General features: G+C 42.5%; 2 protein-coding genes across 2 annotated transcripts in view; one reads left to right on the forward strand and one right to left on the reverse strand.

Annotated features, from left to right (window-relative positions):
* Positions 1–16,432, reverse strand: part of lama2 (laminin, alpha 2) — a 253,651-nt gene extending 237,219 nt beyond the window's left edge. Inside the window, exon 1 of the mRNA XM_036582814.1 lies at positions 16,276–16,432. Coding sequence (XP_036438707.1) covers positions 16,276–16,345 — 70 coding nt within the window. The 5' untranslated portion in view covers positions 16,346–16,432. The remainder of the gene's footprint in view (positions 1–16,275) is intronic.
* Positions 16,433–19,948: 3,516 nt separating this feature from the next.
* On the forward strand, positions 19,949–25,683 carry si:dkey-126h10.1 (vesicular inhibitory amino acid transporter). The gene is made up of 4 exons (XM_036582815.1): positions 19,949–19,957; positions 21,444–21,689; positions 23,373–24,086; positions 25,234–25,683. The coding sequence occupies exons 1-4, from the start codon at positions 19,949–19,951 to the stop codon at positions 25,681–25,683; spliced, it is 1,419 nt and encodes a 472-aa protein (XP_036438708.1).
* Positions 25,684–26,829: the final 1,146 nt, after the last annotated feature.

Genomic DNA, 26,829 nt, shown 5'->3' on the forward strand with positions numbered 1-26,829 from the left:
TTCTATATAGAACCATTTTTACATTTACATCATATACATTAACATCTTATCCAGAGCAACTTACAGTTTGATCTGTTTACACAGGCAGGTGAAGGCAGTGTTTGGAGTCTTGCCCAAGGACTCTTAGTGGTATAGTGCAGGGTGTTTACCCAGGTGGGGCATTGAACCCCTGTCTACAGCATAGAAGGCAAAGGTCTCACCCACTACACCATACCAACAATACCAATGTTCTTCAAGAACCCTTGAAGAACCATCATTTTTAAGAGTGTAGTAGCTAGAAGACACGCCAGTGAGTGGAAGCACAAGGTGGGTGTTTCTAATAAAGTGGCCAGCGAGTGGAAGCACAAAGTGGGTGTTTCTAATAAAGTGGCCAGTGAGTGGAAGCACAAAGTGGGTGTTTCTAATAAAGTGGCCAGTGAGTGGAAGCACAAAGGTGGGTGTTTCTAATAAAGTGGCCAGCGCGACTTACAGTTTGATCTGTTTACACAGGCAGGTGAAGGCAGTGTTAGGAGTCTTGCCCAAGGACTCTTATTGATATAGTGCAGAGTGTTTACCCAGGTGGGGCATTGAACCCCAGTCTACAGCATAGAAGGAAAAGGTCTCACCCACTACACCATACCAACGATACCAATGTTCTTCAAGAACCCTTGAAGAACCATCATTTTTAAGAGTGTAGTAGCTAGAAGACACGCCCCACTACTGGCCCAATGCTATCGTGAATAAAGACTGAAATGAGTGTGAAATGAGTCATTTGGTATGACACAATAACTCGTTACCGTTTCCTCGCTCTGCATTCCCAGATAAATAGTCCAACTGGGTTTCTTAGCATTAGCCGGCTAAAACATCACCCTCAGCTGTTGCCACAGGCCTTTCTTAGTTAGGCTACGCTAAACACAACTAAACCTCCTCCGAATCACTCGAAGTCAGAGCACACGGATCACCGTGCGCTTCATGAGACGGAAAATGGGATTTGCATATTGCCTGAGGTGATGGACGACTGGCTGCAAAAGCTCGTTACATTCTTCACTGTTGCACAATGCTGTCAAAGAGGTGTGGGACTGACCAATAGCAGGCATCCCTTTCACTCCAGAGCGCTGTCTGTGAGATGAAATGAATGCTGGATTAGAGCACGTTGCATCCTGTGCTTGTGCACCGCAAGGAAGAAAGAGAGACAGAAGCTTTGGCTCGGAGGCTGATTCCTCCAGTCTGTGGGCGTCGTCTGGCAAGGCTGAGCATCTACAGCTCAGAGCCCACACCTTCCAAACACAACAACAGTGCCCATTTAGACCAACACAATGGACACTGTAACTGAGAGCTGGACAAAGCATTCTCAAAATCTCGCCGGCCTGTATTCTCGCCGGGGGAACATTCATTGTTCATTATAGGACATCATTCCAGTGAACCACAGATATTTATGGAGATTACAGTAATAAATAAGCACATACTGCACATGCAACTGCATTATACATCTTCTCAGATCCTATACATACGCATTTATTCATATATCATCGGTATATATTTCTTTTTATACCTATTTTCACTTCTGAAAGTGAAGTCTCTTTGATTTTATTCGTTATTCAATATGTTAAATTTCCTCTTTAAATCTGAATGTCTAATAATATATTCCTCATAAATAAGATGATTAGCTAATAAAGCTGGTTCTGAATTGGCTGGAGACTTGCCGATGATTTTATGTAAGATATAAGATGTAAAAACACTTAAAGCCTAAAAGCCACTCATGCTGTGAGATCTCTGTATGTATAAAATGATGGGAAGCTAGTGTGGCTAATCAAGTATGTTAATGGCTGCCCTTAAGAAAAGTGTTTGACAGGGTTTTTTCTCCTCAGCACATCAGAACGTTTCCGAATTTTCGTATTTCATGTTATACTCACATGTTACTGAACACTGTGTAATTGTACACCAATGCAGTGGTCCTACGAAGTAGGTGTTTCCATTAAAGTGGCCAGTTAGTGGAAGCACAAGATGGGTGTTTCTAATAAAGTGGCCAGTGCAGGAAGCACAAGGTGGGTGTTCCTAATAAAGTGGCCAGTGAGAGGAAGCACAAGGTAGGTGTTTCTAATAAAGTGGCCAGTGAGAGGAAGCACAAGGTGGGTGTTTCTAATAAAGTGGCCAGTGAGTGGAAGCACAAGGTGGGTGTTTCTAATAAAGTGGCCAGTGAGAGGAAGCACAAGGTGGGTGTTTCTAATAAAGTGTCCAGTGAGTGGAAGCACAAGGTGGGTGTTTCTAATAAAGTGGCCAGTGAGAGGAAGCACAAGGTGGGTGTTTCTAATAAAGTGGCCAGTGAGTGGAAGCAGAAGGGGGTGTTTCTAATAAAGTGGCCAGTTTGTAGAAGCACAAGGTAGATGTTTCTAATAAAGTGGCCAGTGAGTGGAAGCACAAGGTGGGTGTTTCTAAAAAAGTGGCCAGTGAGAGGAAGCATTAGATGGGTGTTTCTAATAAAGTGGCCAGTGAGTGGAAGCACAAGGGGGGTTTCTATAAAGGGCAGCGAGGAAGCACAGGTAGGTGTTTCTAATAAAGTGGCCAGTGAGTGGAAGCACAAAGTGGGTGTTTCTAATAAAGTGGCCAGCGAGAGGAAGCACAAGGTAGGTGTTTCTAATAAAGTGGCCAGTGAGTGGAAGCACAAAGTGGGTGTTTCTAATAAAGTGGCCAGTGAGTGGAAGCACAAGGTGGGTGTTTCTAATAAAGTGGCCAGTGAGAGGAAGCACAAGGTGGGTGTTTCTAATAAAGTGGCCAGTGAGTGGAAGCACAAGGTAGGTGTTTCTAATAAAGTGGCCAGTGAGTGGAAGCACAAGGTGGGTGTTTCTAATAAAGTGGCCATTTATTGGAAGCACAAGGTAGATGTTTCTAATAAAGTGGCCAGTGAGAGGAAGCACAAGGTGGGTGTTTCTAATAAAGTGTCCAGTGAGTGGAAGCACAAGGTGGGTGTTTCTAATAAAGTGGCCAGTGAGAGGAAGCAGAAGGGGGGTGTTTCTAATAAAGTGGCCAGTGAGTGGTAGCAGAAGGGGGTGTTTCTAATAAAGTGGCCAGTCAGTGGAAGCACAAGGTGGGTGTTTCTAATAAAGTGGCCAGTGAGTGGAAGCACAAGGTGGGTGTTTCTAATAAAGTGGCCAGTGAGTGGAAGCACAAGGTAGGTGTTTCTAATAAAGTGGCCAGTGAGTGGAAGCACAAGGTTAGTGTTTTTCATATAGCAAGCTGATTTATCGGTCTACTCAGGCTTTAGCAAGAGTGTTTATACTGAAGCTGTTTGTTGACTTTCTTTTTAGAGTCCATAAAACAAGCATGTTTAATACTAATAAATAAACATTTTTTATTAATTCAGTGGGGAAGTATTCTAAAAGGTTCTCCTACACATAAAATGTAACTGTATATTCTGAAAACTGGCTTTTCACAATGTAAAGGACTCAATGCAGGTACTTCTTTTCTTTATTCTGAGTATGTATTCCCAAGACTCGCATTCCACTACATCCCAAGCCTGGCTTGAGTATGTGTGGGCGCATATATGTGTTTGTGAGTTAATATGCATGGCAGACTCAGTCCTTCTGGGGAACAGAAGCCCATTATTATCATTATTATTATTTCTTTCTTCCTCTTTTCACAGAAAATGTAATTGAATCCATAATGTGTGCGAAGATGCATGGCGCAGACCTGACGGCCTCCAGCCGCCGCCTGAAAGCGTCTATTACATTTGCCTTATGTATTTCGCCTCGCATTACAAAACGCAATAACGGCCAGCCGCGGCAGAGCCCTGTGACAAAGCAAATGTTAGAGACGCGAGACGCATGAGAAACGAGCGCAGGCTTTCCTTCCACAGGGGTGATTATTTATCAAAGGTGAGCGTCTGCAGTGGTAAAGTCCTGCGACACAGAGGCGGAGGGTCATGAGCGGTTTGATTGGTCATTGCATTATTTAAGGGTGACATTTGAAAGGGTCAGACTGAGCAGAGAAAAGGAAACGAAGAACAGGCAGAGCTGACAGGTCGCAGAAATAAACACCAAAGGAGCAGAATTTCTGATTCAGTCCAGAAATGGAATATATACACACAGCACTGGGCGAAATACTGAACACACTGTCCTTAATGTATTCAGTAATGTATTCCATTACAGTACATAAAGGAGTAATACATTCACAACACATTCAGAATACAATTATTACACATCTTGAAAGGGCACGTGGGAAAAACCCTGCTGTAATTTTTGCTTAGCCCCCTTTTACGCTGTTCTTCAGTGGTCAGGACCCCCATGGACCCTCACAGAGCAGGTACTAATTGGGTGGTGGATCATTCTCAGCACTGCAGTAACACTGACGTGGTGGTGGTGTGTTAGTGCTAGACACTCCTACCTTGTTGGTCCACCTTGTAGATGTAAAGTCAGAGACGATAGCTCATCTGCTGCTGCACAGTTTGTGTTGGTTATCCTCTAGTCCTTCATCAGTGGTCACAGGACGCTGCCCACAGGACGCTGTTGGCTGGATATTTTTGGTTGGTGGACTATTCTCAGTCCAGCAGCGACACTGAGGTGTTTAAAAACTCCAGCAGCACTGCTGTGTCTGATCCACTCAGACCAGCGCAACACACACTAACACACCACCACCACCACGTCAGTGTTACAGTGTTAAGCAGTCTCAGGGTGCTTTGTTTGGTGAGGACACCTTACTTTAGTTTGCTGTTTTTACACACGTGAACACTCCACCCGTATTCGGGTCTGCAGCAAACAGCTGAACCGGTCAGGCAGACCCCCCGTGGGTCTCAGTCCGCTTCAAACAAACCCTGGTTGAGGTCACTGCTGATGGAAATGCGCTCTGTGATCAAACGAGGGAATTCATCAACAGAGCTGGCTTTACTTCTCCTCTAGAGGCACGACGGCACCGTACAGTCAGCACAGCGACTGTTTTAACGACTGACTCTGTAGACACGGAGCACAAGCTGCTGCTAAACACAGCAGATGAGCCATAAAATATTAGAGAAGAGATGCGTTTGATTTTAACTCATCGACAGCATCGGAAGAAAACCTCGTATCTCCAAAATGGTAACTTTACAGGAGAAGGAAAAAACCTACTTTACTTTTAATGTAAGTGTTTTCCAAGTAATTCTGGGTCGTTTCTTTTAGTCCAATCATCATGACATTTACACACAATGTAAAGAGCAACAGGGATTTTCAAATTATGTCAAAAACTGAAAAACAACAAAAATGGAGATACGAGGTTTTCTTCCGACAGCAGCGATAGATATTCGGCTGAGCGTCAGCGACCTGAGTGGTTAAGCTCCAATTGCTAAACCACTGACAAAGTAGATATCAAGTAAGATTAATCCTAATCTAACGATAATCCAAAAGCGCAGTGAGTGGAGTGAGGTTTATTTCAAAAGAATCACAGAACCCTCAAAACTGAACAGTTTCTATTCATTTTTTTTTCTTTTTTTCCCCTTTTTAACATCACTACAACCATGTGGTCTTTAATATGTGATATGTTTTTTTAACATACCTGCAAATTTCACAAACCTATTTACAACCAGGATGGCTGATCTGATGCTTTTTTAGGCCACAGTTAATTTAAGAAAAGAAAAATCAAATTGTATTTTAAAAAGCTGATTTTAGTTATGCTTTGTAGGTACACACAGGTGGGCCTCGGGGTGATAAAGGTTAGGAACCCCTGATTTAGACTACTTAGTTGATTATAAATACCCACCTTCTACTTTCCTGCCACTTTATTTTTACACTACCTGAATTTTAGACTCTGAATCATATAAAAAGAGGGTTTTTGTATCTTATTTGTTCCCTTTGAGGACGATTTATAATGTTTATGTGGTTTTATAAATAAAAAAGTCATATTTTTAATTTTTACATAACCATTTTCCAGCCTCTCTTTGTGCATTTAGAATTAGACAGGCTGATATATGTAAAAAAACACCATAACTTCAGTGTGAGTGGGCGGGGCTAAACTGCCATAGGCTGAATATATGTAAATGTGTTGGTTTTTGTGAGATCACAAAAGTAGCAAGTTGCAAAATGGGCTGTTTTTGAATCTTAGTTTTCTGTATGGACTGAAGAGTGAAGTTTTAGTGCTGGTCATGTTTTACTAGAGGCCCTGCAGTGGTGGACTCAATCGAGGTCAGCCACCTGAAGACGTTTTTCTTCTCTCTGACCTGTTCGAAGGTCAGCGACCTCTGAGCCGCTGGAGCTCGGTCAGACTCAGAAACGGACGCCCCGCTGACCTCAGATCAGCAGGAATTGATCCGATTTAGAGTGCATTAGAAGCAGATGTGGAGGCAGCTGTGTGTGTTTGTGAGTGAGGGAGAGGATGAAAGGGGAGAGGCCGAACGCCAGCGCTGCGTCCGGCAGAGCAGGAGCCCTCGGTCAGCCGGATAACTGTGGCTTTAGTTTCATCTACGCTGGGATCTCCTGTCTCACAGCCACAGGTCACGCTTTACATCGTTAGGACAGGTAACCTGGTTCAGGTCAGGATTACCTGGATTATAATGGATTATGAAACAGCTCTTCTGACCAATCAGGACCAACCGTTGAGTTTCACCTGTTTTTGAAAATTCACATAAAATGGAAAAGCATGAAAACAGAATAAAAGAAGAATAAAAGAAAAGTGCGATGTTTAAAGAGAAACAGCTTCTCTACAGGGGAACAAGAATCATACACGAATATGAAAAGCATAAAACAACTATAACAGCAGCAACAGTGATGCCAGTGTTACAGTGTTGCTTTTTGTCATTATAATTGCAGTTTTATAGTTTTGTTTTTGTTGTTACAGTGTTATAATTAGCCTTACAGTGTTGCTTTTTACTGTTACAATTACAGTGTTACAGTGGCGCTGTTTCTCACTATAACTGCAGTTTTCTGTGTTATTTTGTGTCAGTCTTACAGTGTGGTTTATTATCATTATAATTGCACTTTTGTACTTTTGTTTTTGTTGTTACAGGGTTACAGTGTTGCTTTTTCTCGTTACAATTACAGCGTTACAGTGTTGTTTGTTGTTATAATTGCAATGTTTTTATTTTAGTCATAATTACTGTGTTACAGTGTTTTTGTTGTTATATTTACAGTGTTGTTATTTTAGTTACAGTATTACATTGTTGAATCATTTTCATCTCTGTAACACAAAGAACTGCTGATAATTTCAACTCAGCGAGAGAAAGAGAGAGAGGGAGAGGAGGGGGAGAAAGGGAGAGAGAGAGGGGTGGAGAGAAAGAGAGAGGGGGGAGAGAGAGTCAGAGAGAAAGGGAGAGAGAGATGGAGAGAGAGGGGGGAGAGAGGGAGAGGGGGGGTAGAGAGAGTCAGAGAGAGAGAGAGAGAAAGAGAGAGAGAGACACAGAGAGAGAGGGAGAGAGAGGGGGAGAGAGAGAGAGAGAGATAGAGAGAGGGAGAGAGAGGGGGGAGAGAAAGGGAGAGGGGGAGAGAGGGAGAGGGGGGTAGAGAAAGGGAGAGAGAGTGGAGAGAGAGAGAGGTGGGGGAGAGAGAGTCAGAGAGAGAGAGAGAGAGAGACACAGAGAGAGAGGGGGGAGAGAGAGAGAGAGAGAGTGTAGAGAAGAATGAATGAATAAAGGGAGAAGGGAATGAGGAGGATGACAGGAAGAGAGGCTTCCTGGCGAGTTCATCTCAGCCACCTATAAAAACATCTCCTCTCAGCTGCACGCCGCACATGTGGCCTCACGCCGTCCACAGCACAGGACAGAGGTCAGGAGTGAAAGGTTAAACACCAGAGTCCAGTTTGGACTCCTTCTGAAACCCCCAAACCCTCAACACTCTCTCCCTGACCGCACACAACACCCTCTCCGTTACTGCACACTCAACACCCTCACCGTACACTCAACACCCTCACCGTACACTCAACACCCTCACCTTACACTCAACACCCTTACACTCAACACCCTCACCTTACACTCAACACCCTCTCCGTTACTGCACACTCAACACCCTCACCTTACACTCAACACCCTCTCCGTTACCGCACACTCAACACCCTCACCGTACACTCAACACCCTCACCTTACACTCAACACCCTCACCTTACACTCAACACCCTCTCCGTTACTGCACACTCAACACCCTCACCTTACACTCAACACCCTCACCTTACATTCAACACCCTCTCCGTTACCGCACACTCAACACCCTCACCTTACACTCAACACCCTCACCTTACACTCAACACCCTCACCTTACATTCAACACCCTCTCCGTTACCGCACACTCAACACCCTCACCTTACACTCAACACCCTCACCTTACATTCAACACCCTCTCCGTTACCGCACACTCTCTATGTTACCGCACACTCAACACCCTCACATTACACTCAACACCCTCTCTGTTACCGCACACTCAACACCCTCACCTTACACTCAACACCCTCACCTTACACTCAACACCCTCACCTTACATTCAACACCCTCTCCGTTACCGCACACTCAACACCCTCACCTTACACTCAACACCCTCTCCGTTACCGCACACTCAACACCCTCACCTTACACTCAACACCCTCTCCGTTACCGCACACTCAACACCCTCACCTTACACTCAACACCCTCTCCGTTACCACACACTCAACACCCTCACCGTACACTCAACACCCTCTCCATTTCTGCACACTCAACACCCTCACCTTACACTCAACACCCTCACCTTACACTCAACACCCTCTCTGTTACTGTACACTCAACACCCTCTCCATTTCTGCACACTCAACACCCTCACCTTACACTTGACACCTTCAACTTACACTCAACACCCTCTCCGTTACCGCACACTCAACACCCTCACCTCACCTTACACTTAACACCCTCTCCCTGACTGCACACAACAGCCTCTCCGTTACCGCACACTCAACACCCTCATCATACACTCAACACCCTCTCCATTACCGCACACTCAACACCCTCACCACACACTCAACACCCTCTCCATTACCGCACACTCAACACCCTTTTGTTACTGCACACTCAACACCCTCTCCTTACACTCAACACCCTCACCTTAAATGTACTGATACTTTAAATACACCGCCACTTTAAATTTACTGCCACCTTAAATTTACTGATACCTTAAATACACTGCAACCTTAAACCCATCTTTGTGCTGATATTGCTGTGCATTAGGCTGTAAGTGTGTGAGTCTGTGTGTACAGTGTATGCGTGTCTGTGTGAGAGATGTGCATTGTGACATCACTTGTGGCAGTTAGACTTCTACCTTTCCACCTTTCATTCCCTATGGGAAAAAAAACGGCCAATAATCGGCCACTGTACAAAATCGTCCAAAAAGTCCTAAAAAAACAAGCACACTATTCAGGTATAGGATCTCCAATCCTGCGATCCAGTTTTGTGGTTCTACATCAAAAACTGTAGGAGGAGAAACTGTTTAAATGTTGAGTGTGGGATAATAATAATAAGAAGAAGACAATTATGAGGAAAAGTAAGTTGGCTTTTCCAGGCCATCTTAATAATAATAATGACTTTACCATTAAAAGTGTGATGACCTGGAAGAAACTTGTGAGTGCGCCCCCCTGTTGTTTAAAGGGGCGTCACTGCTCCCCAGTTTCAAAGCTTAAGCCGGTAGCGCTAACGTTATTCCTGTTATTCAGCACCATCACTGCAATACTGAGTTTGGCAAGTTTCATCGACATTAGCACACGCAGGTAATAATTGACCACTGTCTCGACAAAAAATCATGTAATAACTCCTCAAATTCAAATCATAATAACCCGTCTCCTCTTCTACTTACTGACGCTCATGTGGTTCAGACTGAAAGTTTAGAATCTGCACTTTCCACACAGTTTCTGCTCCAATGAGCAACGATTCAGAAATTATTAATATGAAATTACACCTTTTGTCAGAACAACCTCTAAGAGTTTTAAAGCCATTTAACGTTAATTTTAAAGACCGGCCTGGTTGATTTCACTTTGTGGAGGCCACAAATACCATTTGTTTCTCTCTGCGGTGAAGTGAAGGATCCACCGAGCACGACTCTCCCTTTGAGGAACGTCAATGGCACGTTATCGCCAGCTTCAGAAGCGCCAGAGAGGAGAGAAATAATTAAAGAAACGGAAAAACAAAGTGAAGGAACATTGTGTTTCCGTGCCAGAGTGAAATACTGTAGCGTATAGCGAGAGTGTGAACGGGGCCATCATGAGCAATATGTCTCTCCTTAGACAGAAAACAAAAAAAAGACAATAAGCGAGAAGAAATTCTGGCTTGTTTTAACAAAACAGCAGAGAATGACTTCAGGAACAAACGCGAAAAAAAGAACAAGAGCTCGCTCTCGTTTTCTCCTCGAACATAAATAAGCTCGGACGGCCCTTCATGTCGAGCGATTGGCAAAACATTCACAGCAATTTCTCAAATCCTGCTCTTAGCATCTGCTCGGCTCTATTGACCCGCTAGCCGGCGCGTTCGGCCGTTGTTTGCCGCTGTTCTGGAATTAGCTATTGATTTTCTCCTCTAAGCATTCTGAAGGCTTTCTCTCTATTCTCTCTCTCTCCCTCTCCCTCTTTCTTCCTCATCCAACTGGAGGTGTTATAGAAACATAGCTTGACATGGGAACACACAGAACGCCACAGAAGATGTTTATGAGCTTGGCCAGGAAAGAAAGAGACGTGGAGAGAGGAGGAGAGAGAGCTGGTCAGGTCAGAAACGGCAGGAAGAATGAATAAATGAAAAGAAATGGATGTTAGTCTCTTGATATCCACACCAGAAGCGAGACTGGGATGCAGACACGGACAAACAACATGTTCTTGGCTAGTTCTAGTCAAAAGGTCCACCAGAATCTTGGTGGACAGCAAACAACATAAGGTTGAAGTCAATAACTTCACCACATACCGCAACACACGTGCTGAAATTATAGCCAACCTGGGACGGGAGGATTTGGGGCTGGCAAAGGGGCAGGAACAATAGTTCCCATGACAAAACCACTTAAATTTACAGCTGTATGCTGTAAAACATCCTGCAAAAATACACACCACTATCCAAATAATCAAACAGGTCCAGGTCCCTTGAAATCAGGTTCCTTGCCAGCTCTTGCTCAATGGGGAACCCGCAGGGCCTTCAAGGCCTTCAAATTAGGTTAATAGAGCCATCGTGCTCGTTACAGTAATACTTATTTCATTATTAAAGTGGACCCATTATGCTTTTTACAGTTTTCTCTTTCCTTTAGTCTCTCTGAACTGAACTGACTCTCGGTGTGTTTTCTTTTTCTTTGCCGAGTTGAACAGCTGGCCATTCTGTGGGTCTGATGCTGTTGCTTCATCTGCCTTAATCGAGTGCCCACTGCTCGCCAGCCTTCTGGACCGGGTTGACCACCATTGAGCTTCTTGCTGTACAACGCTGTGCAAACCTCACCTGCATGAACTGACCCTCCTGATGATGCTGCTGCTATTAAACTGTTTAATCAGAGCCATTGCTCCACCTGTTTTTCCCCGTTTTGTATTCTAATATTTTATATTAATGCTGTTTGCTACCCGGTGTCGACCAGAGGAGGGTGGGTTCCCCTTCTGAGTCTTGGTTCCTCTCAAGGTTTCTTCCTCTTGCTCTTGCCCCGACGCTCATGGGAAGCTCGGACCCAGATTTTTTTGTGAAGCTGCTTTGTGATAACGCCTGTTGTAAAAATGCTACATGAGTAAACCTTGACTTAAGGTTGACTTTAGTGTGTTCTGTAGACCTTTGTGCATGTAAACTTTCTGCAGAGTCACAGAGCTCAAACTTTCCTCCAGAAGGAGAAACTCTCTCCCACAGAAACCACTTTTCTCAGCTGCTGCGTTTGAATTCCAGCCCTTTTCCTGTGTTACACGATGATGTCATCTCATAACACAGTCCTTACTGCCCGCCTACCAGCAAGCTCAGCATGCCCTCACACAGAGGGCTACAAAGTAAAAACTGACCAGTCTGAAACGTCCTGCTTCAGTCTAGCTCGAGAAGGTGGATCAGTTCTACTAGCTTGTTCTATACACTTAAAAAAGATGGTTCTGTAGTAAAGAAATTGATTCCATATAGAACCGTGAACAATCAAAGAACCCTTTGCATGATCAAATGGCTCTTTGCATCGTGAGTGCTGGAGAATGTGCTGTAGATGGTTCTGTATAGCACCAAAAGGGATTCTTCTATTGTAACAATGTCAAGCTTGTAACAACAGAAGAACGCTTTTGGTTGCTAAATAGAACCCTTTTCAAAAAGCTTCCATATAGAACCATCTACAGCACATTCTCCATCAGTCTGAAGAACCATTTCTAAGGCAAAGAACGCTTTAACCATGCAAAGTGTTCATGGTTCTGTATACAATCATTTTCTTTACTACAGAACCCTTGAAGAACCATCATTTTAAGAGTGTATCTGACTTTAAGGATGACATGCTGGTCAAACTGATACGGCAGAACCGACTCCATTGTAAGAACAGCCACAGCGGTGTAGGGGAGGAGCAGGATGTTGCTCTGGCAGTTAACCAATCAAAACAGACCAATCAGAGCACGCTGGGCTCATTGGGAGGTGGGGCTTAAAGGCACAGGAGCTCTAAAAGAGCGTTTCAGACAGAGGGTGAATAGAGGTGTACGGTATGAGGAAAATAATGTGTTTTTGGAACATTAAAGCATTTAAATCTGTTCAAACATTGAAAATGAGCATAATAGGTTTTGTGGGCTGGCTACAAGATTGTTCTCTCTGTGGTATCTAGGTAGACACAGCCAAGCTGCTCTACCATTGGTTAGGACTTCAGGAGCTGGACAGAAGGCCTTACACACTGGATTAACTACCTCCATAATTAGGCAGTGACAGAGGAATCACGCTTTGAATTTAATGAGAAAAACATCATTCCAGGCCTTCCGCACTCTCAGAAACATGGTAGTAAATTATCTCTGGGTCAGTTCCCCTCTTGTCTGGGGTGGTTCCCTCAAGGGTCCATCTCAGTCCCTTTAGTTAGGGAACATAACTGAACCATAATCCACTGAAATGATATGTTCTAAGCTGTACTGACTCCACACACCCCGTCTCGTCTCCAGGCTTTTATTTTATTGTTCTGTTTTAAAACATTCGGTTATGAAAAGGTACAAATATGAACTTTTCACCTGGAAAAACTTATTTAAGGTTCACAATCAGACCTTAAAACCACTGTTGGAGCTTTGAGGGAACATTTACACTGTTTGTATGTTGATGAATGAAAAATGTACCTGCACAGAACCTTTATTTCTAACAGTGTGGAGGTTCTAGATACATCACTGATGGTGAATATGAGCTGTATATGAACCAGGTTTTGTTTAGTTGATAGAAATGGAAATTATGTTGAATGGGATTTTCAGCAGCTCTCTGTAAACCCAACACTGGCATGGTAGGCGTCTTCTCTGACTGTACGCCAGCAAAGTGGAAGGGTATCTGCTAAAGCAGCTGGGGAACGTAGAGGTGTGTAGGTGTTTATAGCATGTCTGCTAACAAGCCCGAGGTCGATAAGGCACTCATCAATCTCCGAGCCCTGCCTCTGCTTTTAGACTTCACTATTCTTACTCTGCTCCTTTTCAAATATAGCACCACACTCCCGTTTCACACCTGTTAGAGGCGACCTTTGTGTCTTTGAAAGGACAGAACATTTCCTACCAACCCAGCCACTCAGACGTACTACAGCTAAGCACTGTGGGTAATCCAACACTGCATGTTAAGCACCGGAGATGGCAACAAATGAAGGTGTTTGAGAGTTTAATGGGGTTAACGCAAAAGGACACGACTTCATTACACTCTGACGGAGTCTTATTCACATGTGCATCACTCTCGAATGATCACGGACTCACTGAGGTGCATACAGCAGACAATGCACGCCACCAGTGATGACTCAAAGCTATTCCAAGCCATGGAGACACTTTTATAAGAATCTAGAACAGGTTTCAAGGCGTCTTCATCACCACAGCTTCAGCTATTCAAACTATTCAATACAGATAATTTCTCATTTCCCAACGGAAAGCAAACCATGAGAAGAAGATCCTTAAGAAGGTGGACTTTTTCATATGAGCACTGTGTCAGCATATATTATTGCCCTGCAAAATGTAAATAAAAACAAAAGGTAATGATATGCAAACATCCTATATGTATTTGAAAATAGTGCAAAGACAACATATCTAATGATGAAACTGAGAAATTGTATTTATTTATTTATTTATTTATTTTTTTTTATAAAATAGATGCAACATGTTTCCAGAAAGTTGGGACAAGGGCAAAGGACTGATAAATTTGTGTCATGAACCAAAATGAACCCTTTTTTTTAGCCAACTGTGTCTGAACACATCAGAATTAGACCTCCGCATTTAACCCATCCGTGCAGTGAAACTCCACATACACACCAGTGAACACACACACACTAGGGGGCAGTGAGCACACTTGCCCAGAGCAGTGGGCAGCCCTATCCACGGCACCCGGGGAGCAGTTGAGGGTTGGGTGCCTTGCTCAAGGGCATTTCAGTCACATACTGTCGGCTGAGGGGATCGAACCGGAGACCTTCCGGTCACAAGGCTGGTTCCCTAACCTCCCTGCCCACAACTGCCCCCACATGCTCAAAATACTTAAAATGCTTAAAAGAACAACTGGTAGAACATCACACAACTAATTAGCTTAATTGGCAACTGGTTAGTAACATGATCAAGAACAAAAAGAGCATCTCAGAGAGGCTTTCAGAAGTAAAGATGGGGACAGACTGCATGGACAACAGTTATTGTTTCTTAACATAAAATATCAAAGAACTGCTGGCATCAAATTAAAAATGGACATATATTGTTCAAAAAACAATAAAATTTCTCAGGTTCAACATTTGAAATGTTGTCTTTGTAATGTTTTCGATTAAATGTAGGGTTTAAATGATCCGCACATCATTGCATTCTGTTTTTATTTACATTTTGCAGGAGTCCTAAATGTCGTGGAAATGGGGTTGTATTATGGGACATAGTGTTATATGAGAGTGTTAGGTATTATTGGACAGTGTGTTAGTTATCATAAGAGGGTTAGGTATTATTGGACAGTGTGTTAGTTATCATAAGAGGGTTAGGTATTATTGGACAGTGTGTTAGTTATCATAAGAGGGTTAGGTATTATTGGACAGTGTGTTAGGTAGTATAACAGTGTTAGGTATTAAAGGAGAATGTGTTAGGTATGATAAGAGTGTTAGGTATTAAAAGAGAGTGTGTTAGGTATGCCCTGCGATGGACTGGCGACCTGTCCAGGGTGTATCCTGCCTTCCGCCCAGTGACAGCTGGGATAGGCTCCAGCACCCCACCGTGACCCAGAAGGATAAGCGGTTTAGATGATGTATGTATGTATGTACGTATGTATGTGTTAGGTGTCATAAGAGTGTTAGATATTAAAAGAGAGTGTGTTAGGTATTGTAAGAGTGTTAGGTGGTATAAGAGTGTTAGGTATTATAGGACAGTGTGGTAGTTATCATAAGAGTGTTAGGTATTATTGGACAGTGTGTTAGGTATTATATGAGTGTTAGGTATTATAGTACAGTGTGTTAAGTAGTATAAGAGTGTTAGATGTTACAGGACAGTGTTAGGTAGTATAAGAGTGTTAGGTATTAAAGGAGCGTGTGTTAGGTATTAAAAGAGAGTGTGTTGGGTGGTATAAGAGTGTTAGGTATTATAGGACAGAGTGTAAGGTAGTATAAGAGTGTTATTAAAAGAGGTGTTATAGGAGGGTTAAGTATTATAGGACAGAGTGTTAGGTATCATAAGAGTGTTAGGTATTAAAAGAGAGTCTGTTAGGTATCGTAAGAGTGTTAGGTATTAAAAGAGAGTGTGTTAGGTATTATATGAGTGTTAGGTACTATAGTACAGTCTGTATTGTGAACAAATGTGTTAATTATTACAAGACACTGTGTTAATATCATAGGACAGTGTGTTAGGCACTGTAAGACATTGTGTTAGGTATTACAGGGCAGCGTGTTTGGTATTAAGGCAACGTGTTACATACAGTTTGTGTGTAGTTCAAGTCCGGTGTTTACAGTATTTCCTTTTTGTTTATTCATTAAGAATCCACCAGTAAACATGAGCAGAAACGGGATAAATCCACAATTGCACTGTAAATGTTCCTGATGTCATATCTGATCTGAATCCACCGTATTTGCACTGGAACAGTCTTGTGTAAGTTAGATGTGGTCCAGTTCTGAAGCAGCAGCTGCTCACATTGACCCTCGCTACGGCCACTCTGAGTGCCGCAATCACCACTAAACTTCCACAGAAACTCCAAAATAGCACAAAAGTGACGCTAGAACTAATCAGGTGTGCACTCACCTCTCTGCTGAGCACCTCCGCATCGCCATAGCAACGCCAGGAGCGCCAGGACGCACCAGCGGCCATTCATTTTCACTCCAGTGCTGCTGCTGTTCCTGCTTCTTTACTTTCTCCGTGCAAAAGTGACTTTGAGAAACTTGAGCTAGCGCGCTCTCCCTCTCTCTCCCTCTCCCTCTCTCTCCCTCTCCCTCTCTCCCTCTCTCTCTCCTCCCCCTGTCCTATCCCTGGGGTGCGGGGGTTGGGGGGGTGGACGTTCCAGATTGGATCACTGCACATACACACACACACATACACACACGCACATACACACACACACACACATTCACACACACACACACAAACACACACACACACACAAACCAGTGCAATGCAATTATGATTTTTCATGAAATACAAATATTTGTGGACAAATTAATGACCAGTAACGAGAGCAAAGCTTCTGAGTTATGACTCTGCTACTTTGTAATAATGTTATAATATAATCTGACTTCTCTAAAATCGGAAAATCTAATGTACCCGTCAGTTTCACACGAATACAGTATCTCACATTAATAAAGCTACTGCTGAAAGTACCGCAAAGAGTCCTTCTAACTGTATTTTACAGCATATAAACTGATTTTAGATCCATTTTTGATTTATTCCTCATATTCAGCTGTTTATTTGAGCAGTAAGTGTGTATATAAGTACAATAAACATGAACACAGAAGCCTGTAGTCAGAATGTGTTGTTTGTCCGTAAAGTTATGAATATGTACAATCTTAAAAACGGTTCTTCAAGGGTTTTTAGTAAGGAGAATGGTTCTATATAGGACCATGAACACTCAAAGAACCCTTTCCATGATTAAAGGAAGACGGTTCTATATGGCATTTTTTCTATTGTGACAAGCTTTACATCGTAACAATAGCAGTGGTTTTGGTGCTAAATCTTTTTCAAAAAGGTTCCATATAGAACCATATACAACACATTTCCAGTAATCTGAAGAACAACATAAACTGTATTAAAATACACAATGTTTTAGATAATTATTCAAGATATTATTAATAATAATCGACATAAACAAGTATTCCACTACGAACCGTGGTTCCTTTAGAGTGCGGTATCGTTGCCAATCAACCATGGAACGCTGAATAAGAAGAACGTTCGGTCACCAATCACTGTATATTGAATGAATATCATGAATTTTTCACATTTTTATGTTTTTCTTTTAGTTTTTTAACGGTGTCTATCTATCTATCTATCTATCTATCTATCTATCTATCTATCTATCTATCTATCTATCTACCTGTCTGTCTGTCTATCTATCTACCTGTCTGTCTGTCTATCTATCTATCTATCTATCTATCTATCTATCTACCTGTCTGTCTGTCTATCTATCTATCTATCTATCTGTCTATCTGTCTGTCTGTCTGTCTGTCTGTCTGTCTGTCTGTCTGTCTGTCTATCTATCTATCTATCTATCTATCTATCTATCTATCTATCCATCTATCCATCTACCTGTCTGTCTGTCTATCTATCTATCTATCTATCTATCTATCTATCTATCTATCTATCCATCTACCTGTCTGTCGTCTATCTATCTATCTATCTATCTATCTATCTATCTACCTGTCTGTCTGTCTATCTATCTATCTATCTATCTATCTATCTATCTATCTATCTATCTATCCATCTACCTGTCTGTCTGTCTGTCTATCTATCTATCTATCTATCTATCTATCTATCTATCTATCTATCTATCTATCTATCTAATAATGTCTGCATGTATTTATCTGTTCTTTATTAGAGAAATAAAAGTGCATTTTTTGAGAAAGTGCATTAAATATCATGTATACAGCTGTAAACAAACAGTCCGGGTGTCCCTGTTTAAAGTGCCTTTGTTGTTTATTTTCTAAGTGTGCTGATTTTACACATTTCATATTTTAGCTTTTACTTTTTCCCCAACGTGTTAAACTCAGCGAATAAATAAAATTGTGCACTAAATTTGCAGACAGTCATATTTAAGTGTCTCTGTAGAGGATGCGTTCACTTATTTTCAATCAACAAATGCATGTAATTTGACCAAAAACAGCATAGAAATTATAAAGTATTTGGCATAACAAGAACTTATATATCAGTATATTACAGACAGATTTCGTCACCTCTCTGAAATGAAACACCTGCTTAGTTGTTTCAGCCTTTTTTGTCTGTTAAGTTTAAAATGAGTCCAAATAAAGAAAGACTGAAGGGAAAATGTGGGTTAATTTGAAAAGTTTATTATCATTTTTACACATAAGTTAGTCCACATAAAGAGGAAGACGAGGTCGTTCTCACTGAGACCTGCGGGTTCAGAAGTCCACTGTGTTCCTGACTTGGTGGAAAAGTTATCTGAGGAACTTTCTGACCTCCTCTGCTCCCTCTAGTGTCAGACTGATCTGGGAGATCTACAGCTCAGCTGTCAGTCAGCAGGACGAGCGCAGACACTGGGCTTTAGAGTGTCAGGACACATCGGTACACAACACACAGAGTTCTGCTGGAGTGATAGTCCACCTACACTGTGCTGAGCAAACATACGGACACAAGCAGTGATCAAGGAAGTTTCAGAGATACTTTAGCGGCAACCAGTTTCCAGAGTGTCAGGGTTACTCTGACTCTGGTGTCTCTGAGCTCATAACACGGTTTAAGACTAATTTCAGACGCCTGGTTGATCTGGTGAACCTTCAGGAGCTTCTGAGTGGAGCGGTCAGGTGGATCTGACCAGAGCCTCAAACTACTGACAGGTTTAATGATTGTTTAATGAATATTTTTTAACTTTTTTGATCTGTTTATTTGAGATTTTCTGTAAAGTGATACTGTTTGTTTTCTTACTGTTATACTATTTTTCACTATTTTACTGTTTTTATTTACTATTTTTTATTTATTTATATATCAATATGTCATTGTTTTTAATTTTTTTAAATTATTTTTTATTTTTGTTTTTTTACTATTATTAACAAAATGCTTTATTAATCTAATATTGTCTTGTTTCACATTTTATAATTTTAGATATTTATTATATTATATTATATTATATTATATTATATTATATTATATTATATTATATTATATTATTACAATAATTCAATATTTGATATTAGGCCACAAATTACCATTGTAATTTAAAAATTAATGATATTTAAAATAAAAAAGTAAAAAACAATATGTAAATAATAATAGTAATAATAATAATAATAATAATAATAATAATAATAATAATACTTGTTTGTTTTGGAATATATATTTTAATTAATTAATTTCTAAAAGTAAAAAACATCAACACATATAAAAAACCTTTTTTTGTTGATATTTCTGTGAATATTTCTGCTCATTACTTCCAGAAAGAAAGTAGTGAAAGTTTGATGTTTATGTTTATGAAGTTGGAGCTGTTTGTCCTGCAGTGTAGCTGTCAGTCAGTCCAGCTAACGAGCCGAGCTCACCTGCCCAATTTAAACGTTCCGCTGAGGTGACCGAGCTGCTCACACTTCAGCTCATCATTCCAGATTAGAATACATTTGATCGTCACTGGGGAGTGAAAGTTGGAGGAGGGGAGGGGTCTCACTGAGGAGGACGGTGGGGGGTGAGGTCAGGGGTCCCTGGCTATGAGGGTTGGTATTTAAGGCTTTCATTGCGGTGATGTTTCTCCTGTTGGGAAGCTGAGATGGTTGAGGTCAGTAGCTGATCCTGGCCGCTGATGGACGACAGGTGATGGGTCTGAAGTCTCTGTCTCTGCGTCTCAGGTGAGACTCGAACACTCCCTGATTCTTTCTCTCCGCGCATCACTGTCTATTTCAGCACATCCGTCTGTCTGTCTGTCTGTCTGTCTGTCTGTCTGGTCATCTCAATCTCTCTGGACCTGATTTGATCTGTCTGTCCATCTGTTTATCCACAGTCAGAGAGCAGATTCATTTATTATCCATCCTTCTGTCTATCTATCCATTCATCCCTCTATCTATCCATCCATCTATTCATCCATATATCCATCCATCTATCCATCATACATCCATTCATCCATCATCCATCCATCCATCCATCCATCCATCCATCCATCTATCTATCCATCTATCTATCCATCTATCCATACATTAATCCATCTATCCATTTATCTATCCATAAATCCATCTATCTATCTATCCATCCATCCATCAATCCATCCATTCACCCATCTATCCATATATCTATCCATACATTCATCCATCCATCAATCCATTCATCTGTCCATCCTTCCATCCATCCATCCGTCTATCCATCCATCTGTCCATTCTTCTATCTATCTATCTATCTATCTATCTATCTATAAATCCATCCATTCATCCATCATACATCCATTCATCCATCCATCCATCCATCTATCCATCCATCCATCCATCCATCCATCTATCTATCCATAAATCCATCCATCTATCCATACATTCATCCATCAATCAATCCATTCATCTATCCATCCTTCCATCCATCCATCCATCTGTCCATTCTTCTATCTATCTATCTATCTATCTATCTATCTATCTATCTATCTATCTATCTACCTATCTATCTATCTATCTATCTATCGATTTACTAATGCAGCACTTTACTGTTTGTTTAAATAGCTAATAGCAAAAGATGGTTCTTTAAGGGTTCTTTGGTAAAGGCAATGGTTTTATAAGTAGAACCATGCTTAAATAGCTCTTTTCATGGTGAAATGGTTCTTCAGACTGATAGAGAATGTGTTCTATAGCACCACAAAGGGTTCTGCTATTGGTAAAAGCCTGGCATCGTACACAATAGTAGAACCCTTTTTAGTGCTACATAGAGCAACACGTTCTCCATCAATGTGAAGAACCATCTCACCATGCAAAGAACCATTTAAGCATGAAAATGGTTCTTTGAGTGTTCATGGTTATATATAGGACCACTGTCTTCACTAACAAAACATCTTTTTTAAGAGTGTATCAATATTGTTGCCTTAGCAACAAAACCTAGTATTTCCAAAATGGTAGCTTTACAACAGAAGGAAAAACATTTGTAGCTTTCAGTTGAATTTAATGAAGCAAGTTTTTTATTCTTCATCTTTTTGTTCCATTCATCATGAATTTTAATGCATTGTGTTGTTCAGATTCTGTAGTTTGACCATGTAGCTCTTCTAAAGGCTGTGTGGTGTTTGTGTGGTGCAGGCAGTCAGCAGGATGTTGTTCGTGGAGCGGGTGCGCACGCAGGCCGGGCTGCTGTGGATGACCCACTTCAGCTCAGACGGAGAGGAGAACCTGGGTTTGGTCCAGAGAGATGACCTGAACCGGACCTACAGAGAAAACATCTCACCGTCCAGCTCTCAGAGCGAACACGATGAGGAAGATACAGAAAACACTCAGCCCAGAATCACAACCTGGGAGGCAGGATGGAACGTCACCAACGCTATACAGGTACACACACACACACACACACACGCACACACACACACACACACACACACACACGCACACACACACACACACACACACACTCACACACACGCACACACACACACACACACTCACACACGCACGCACACACACGCACACACACACACACACACACACACTCACACACACGCACACACACGCACACACACACACACACGCACGCACACACGCACACACGCACGCACACACGCACACACACTACCATGTTGGTGTCACTGCTGCGCTGAGAGTGGACCACCACCCAAATAATACAAGGTCGGCGTTTCTAATAAAGTGGCCAGTCAGTGGAAGCACAAATAAAGTGGCCAGCTGGTGGAAACAAAAGGTAGGTGTTTCTAATAAAGTGGCCAGTGAGTGGAAGCACAAGGTGGGTGTTTCTAATAAAGTGGCCAGTGAGTGGAAACAGAATGTAGGTGTTTCTAATAAAGTGGCCAGTCAGTAGAAGCACAAATAAAGTGCCCAGCTGGTGGAAACAGAAAGTAGGTGTTTCTAATAAAGTGGCCAGTGAGTGGAAGCACAAGGTGGGTGTTTATAATAAATTGACCAGTTAGTGGAAGTACAATGTGGATGTTTCCAATAAAGTGACCACTTAGTAAAAGCACAAGGAAGCACTGGGTATTTTTTCTATAAGTTGCCATCAAACAGCTTCCTCCAGTGTCTACTGTAGAGAGTATTATGGGATGTGTTGGAGCAGCGCTGTGTACTGTGCATCTAAATGAACGAGTTCAGTAAAAGGTGATTAACATGCTTCTCGACTGTGTAAACATTTGTTTAGAATGATTAGAGAGGGTGTGTGTGTAGGTGTGAGTGTGTGTGAGTGTGTGTGTGTGTGTGTGTGTGTGTGTGTGTGTGTGTGTGTATTTCTCAACATCCTTTGTTTAATTTAGTGATAATACACTCTCCACCAGGCGCTCTGTGATGATCTGAGCCACATCGCTATGTGTGTGTGTGTGTGTGTGTGTGTGCGTGTGTGTGTGTGTGTGTGTGTGCGTGTGTGTGTGTGTGATTGAGCTCCAAAGTGCCCATTAACACTCAGATCATTAACACCGGTTAACACCTCAGCTCAAAGGAGCTCAGATTCACAGCTGCTCAGTCACTCAGACACCACATTTCATCAAGATCTGCTCCCTAACCTCTCAAAACCAGCCCAACTCGTCTCCAACAGGGGTGGGTAGGAGCTAAAGGTGTAACGAAGACAGGTGTCGACATGTTAATGTAGTGTAATGATAGTTATCTGACCTGATATCATATATTATCACCCTGTCGTATTAAGAAAGAAAGCATTACATGTGTAAGATTATCATAACTGTGTAATTACACATTAACAATACGTGTGGCAACAATGTAACTGCGATGTATTTAATGTTACTTATGCATTACAGTGGTACAGCTTCTGTGAATACAGTTAGGGAAACTTCAGACTTTTACTGGTTCACAGGTCTTGGAGAAGCCTGTGTTTGGTTTCGAGGTGTGATTGAGGGAGTCCTAACTAGCGGGTGGAACTGGAGATGACTAAATTGGGGAGAAAACTGGGGAAAAGTGCAAAGAAAAAAACAATGGTAATGATTTTTTTGGACAGTAGCTGGGGTGACCTTACGAGCAGTGAGCTGACCCTGCATGTGTCCATGCGTGGCTGTGTTTCAGGGCATCTTCGTGCTGGGTTTGCCCTACGCTGTGCTGCAGAGTGGCTACACTGGGCTGCTGCTGCTGGTTCTCTCAGCGCTGCTCTGCTGCTACACTGGCAAAATCCTCATCTCCTGCCTGTACGAGGAAGACGAGGGCGGCCGGTCGCGGCGCGTCCGCCACACTTACGCCGACATCGCTGACGCCTGCTGGTGCCGCCTGTGCCCGCGGCTGGGCGGCAAACTGGTCAACGTGGCCCAGGTGGTGGAGCTGATGATGACCTGCATCCTCTACCTGGTCGTCAGTAGCAACCTGATGGGCCACAGCTTCCCCTTTCTACCGCTGACCCCGGCCACCTGCTCGGCCTTGACCTTTTTGACCCTGATGCCGTGCATGCTAATCCGCGACCTGAAGGTGGTATCGCAGCTCAGCTTCCTGTGTTCCCTGGCGCACTTCCTCATCACCTTCGTCGTGATTGGCTACTGCCTGCGCCAGGCGCCGCGGTGGACGTACGGCGGGCTGAGGCTGGCGGTGGACTTTGACAGCTTCCTGGTGGCGGCGGGCGTCATTATCTTCAGCTACACGTCTCAAATATTCCTGCCCACGCTGGAGGGGTGCATGGCGGACAGGGGGCAGTTCAGGGGCATGATGGACTGGACACACGCGCTGGCATGTGTGCTGAAGGCCGCGTTCTCACTGCTGGCTTTACTGACCTGGGGGGAGGACACCAAGGAGGTAATGGCAATGTAAAGATAGCATTGTAAAGATAGCAGTGTAAAAATGTAAATGTAAATACGCTAGTGTAAAGATGCAAATGTAAAGTTGCCAGTGTAAACACAGCACTGAACAGATGGCAGTGTAAAATGCCAGGTAAAGATGCCAGTGGAAGGATGGCAGCATAGAGAAACCATTGTAAAGATGCCAAGACAAATGTCCCTATGTAAATATGTCAATGTAAAGACGGCAAAATAAGGAGGGCAATGTGAAGATGGCATTGTAAAGATGTGATACGTGGATGCCAATGTAAAGATGCCAGTGTAAGAGAATGGTACAGAAATCTTTGTAAAAAGGCAGTTCAGTGGTGCTAGCGCAAAAATACAAATATTTACAAGCGTAAAGCTGCTTGTAAAAACATGCCAAAATAAAGTTGCAAGTGTAAATGTACAGTGTAAAGATGCCATTGTAAAGATCCCAAAGTAAAGACGTCAGGGCAAACATCACACTGTAATGGTGTCAATGTAAAGAGAGCAATGTACTGCAGACGTATGGACTACTGCAAGGATGACATTGTAAAGAAGCCAATGTAAAAATGGTAATGTACAAATCTGAAACTGGACGGCATTGAAAAGATGCCATAAGAAGATGCCAGTGTAAGGACGGCATTGTAAAGATGCCAAAGTAAGGATAATATTGTAAAGATACCAGTGTAAAAGGGCACTGTAAAGATATCAGTTTCCAGATGTCAATTTATAGATGCCAGTGTGAAGACATCTATTTAAAAATGCCAATGTAAACATGTAAAGATACCAACATAAAGATGCAACTGTAAAGTTGGCTTTGTAAAGATAAAATGTAAATAAAGGTGCAACTGGAGTCATGGCACTATAATAAAAATAGTCTAAAGCTGCTTCTGTATAGATTCCAGTGTAAAGAAGTCACTGTAAACATGCCAGTGTAAATATACTAGTATACAGATGGACGAGGTGGCTATGTAAAAGCGATGTAAAGATTCAAAATTCGAATGTAAAGATGTCTCTCTCTCTCTCTCTCTCTCTTTCTCTCCCTGTCTGTCTCTCGTTCTCTCTCTCTCTCTCTCTCTCTCTCTCTCTGTCTGTCTCTCTCTCTCTCTCTCTGTCTCTCTCTCTCTCTCTCTCTCTCCCAGGTGGTCAGTGATAATCTGCCCCCTGCTCTGAGAATGATGGTCAATCTGTGTCTGCTGGCCAAGGCTCTGCTCTCGTACCCTCTGCCCTTCTACTCAGCCGCCCAGCTGCTGCAGACGGGTGTGCTGCGGACGGACACCGGGCAGTACGAGCGGTCAGTTGGGCCAGAGTGGCACACACTGGTCCTGCGCGCCTCCCTCCTCTTCCTCTCCTTCGTTATGGCTCTGTACATCCCTCACTTCTCCCTGCTGATGGGTCTGACGGGCAGCGTGACTGGAGCGGTGATGACTCTGCTGCTGCCCGCTCTGTTCCACCTGCAGCTAAAGTGGAGCCGGCTGAGCGCTGCGGGGAAGCTGCTGGACGCGGTCATCTTGGGCCTGGGCTGCATCTGCAGTCTGGCCGGAGTCATCCGCTCCATCAGGGCCATGATCCATGCCTTCGCCAGCACCTAGAGACGCTATTATTATTATCATTGTTATTGTTATTGTTATTATTATTATTATTATTATTATTATTGTTGTTGTTATAATAGAATCAGAAGATCCATGTCTTTGACGACACACAGCAACATAAACATCAGTGGCAGATCTCATTTCCAGTTTTGACCACATCCACATGTTGATAATAATAATAATAATAATAATAATAATAATAATAATAATTAATCTCTCTCCATCTTCATTCTCTTTCTCTCCGTTTTCAGTCCTTTTCTCACCATTTCTTATCTTCCCTCTCTCTCTCTCTTTATAACTTTTCCCTCTTCCACTCTTGCTCTTTCTCTCCTTCTCTCTTTATGTCTCTCTCCCACTCTCTCTCTCTTCATTTTCAGTCTTTTCTCACAATGTCTTTCATTTTTCCTTTATCCTCTCTCTCTCTCTCTCTCTCTCTCTCTCTCTCTCTCTCCCTTTAAAACTTTTCCCTCTCTGTCTGTTCACTCACTCTTTATCTCCCTCTCCTCTTTTCTTTCTCTCTTTGTTCCTCTCCCCTCTATCTCTCTCTTCATCTTCACTCTTTTTTTTCCAGCATTTCTTTCAACTTACCTCATCACCCTCTCTCTCTCTTTCTCTCTCTCTGCCTCTCTCTCTCTCTTTCTCTCCCTCCCTCTCCCTCCCTCTCTCTTTTTCTCTCTCTGTCTTGCTTTATATCCTTTTCTGTCCATCTTTCTCTTCATTTTAAGTCTCACAATTTCTTTCATTTTTCATTTATCTTCCCTTTTCCCCCTCTCTCTCTTTCCCTCTCTCTGTCTGTCTTGCTCTCTCCCTCTCTCTCTCTCTCTCTCTCTTTTCTTTCTTGCTCTTTCTTTCTCTTTCTCTACCTCTCTCTCTCTTTGACTCTCTCTCTCACTCTCTCTCCTCATTTTCAGTCTTTTCTCACAATTTCTTTCATTTTTTCTATATACTTTCTCTCTCTCTCTCTCTTTCCATCTCCCTCCCTCCCCTCTCTCACCCTTTCTCCCTTGTCTCTCTCTCTCTCACTTTCTCTCCTCATTTTCAGTCTTTTGTCACAATTTCTTACATTTTTCATATATACTCTCTCTCTCTTTCTCTGTTTCTTTCTCTCTCTCCCTGTCTCTCTCTTTCTCTCTCTGCCTCTCTCTC

Source organism: Colossoma macropomum, unplaced genomic scaffold (genome assembly GCF_904425465.1).
Source record: "Colossoma macropomum unplaced genomic scaffold, Colossoma_macropomum, whole genome shotgun sequence".
Lineage (NCBI taxonomy): Eukaryota > Metazoa > Chordata > Actinopteri > Characiformes > Serrasalmidae > Colossoma > Colossoma macropomum.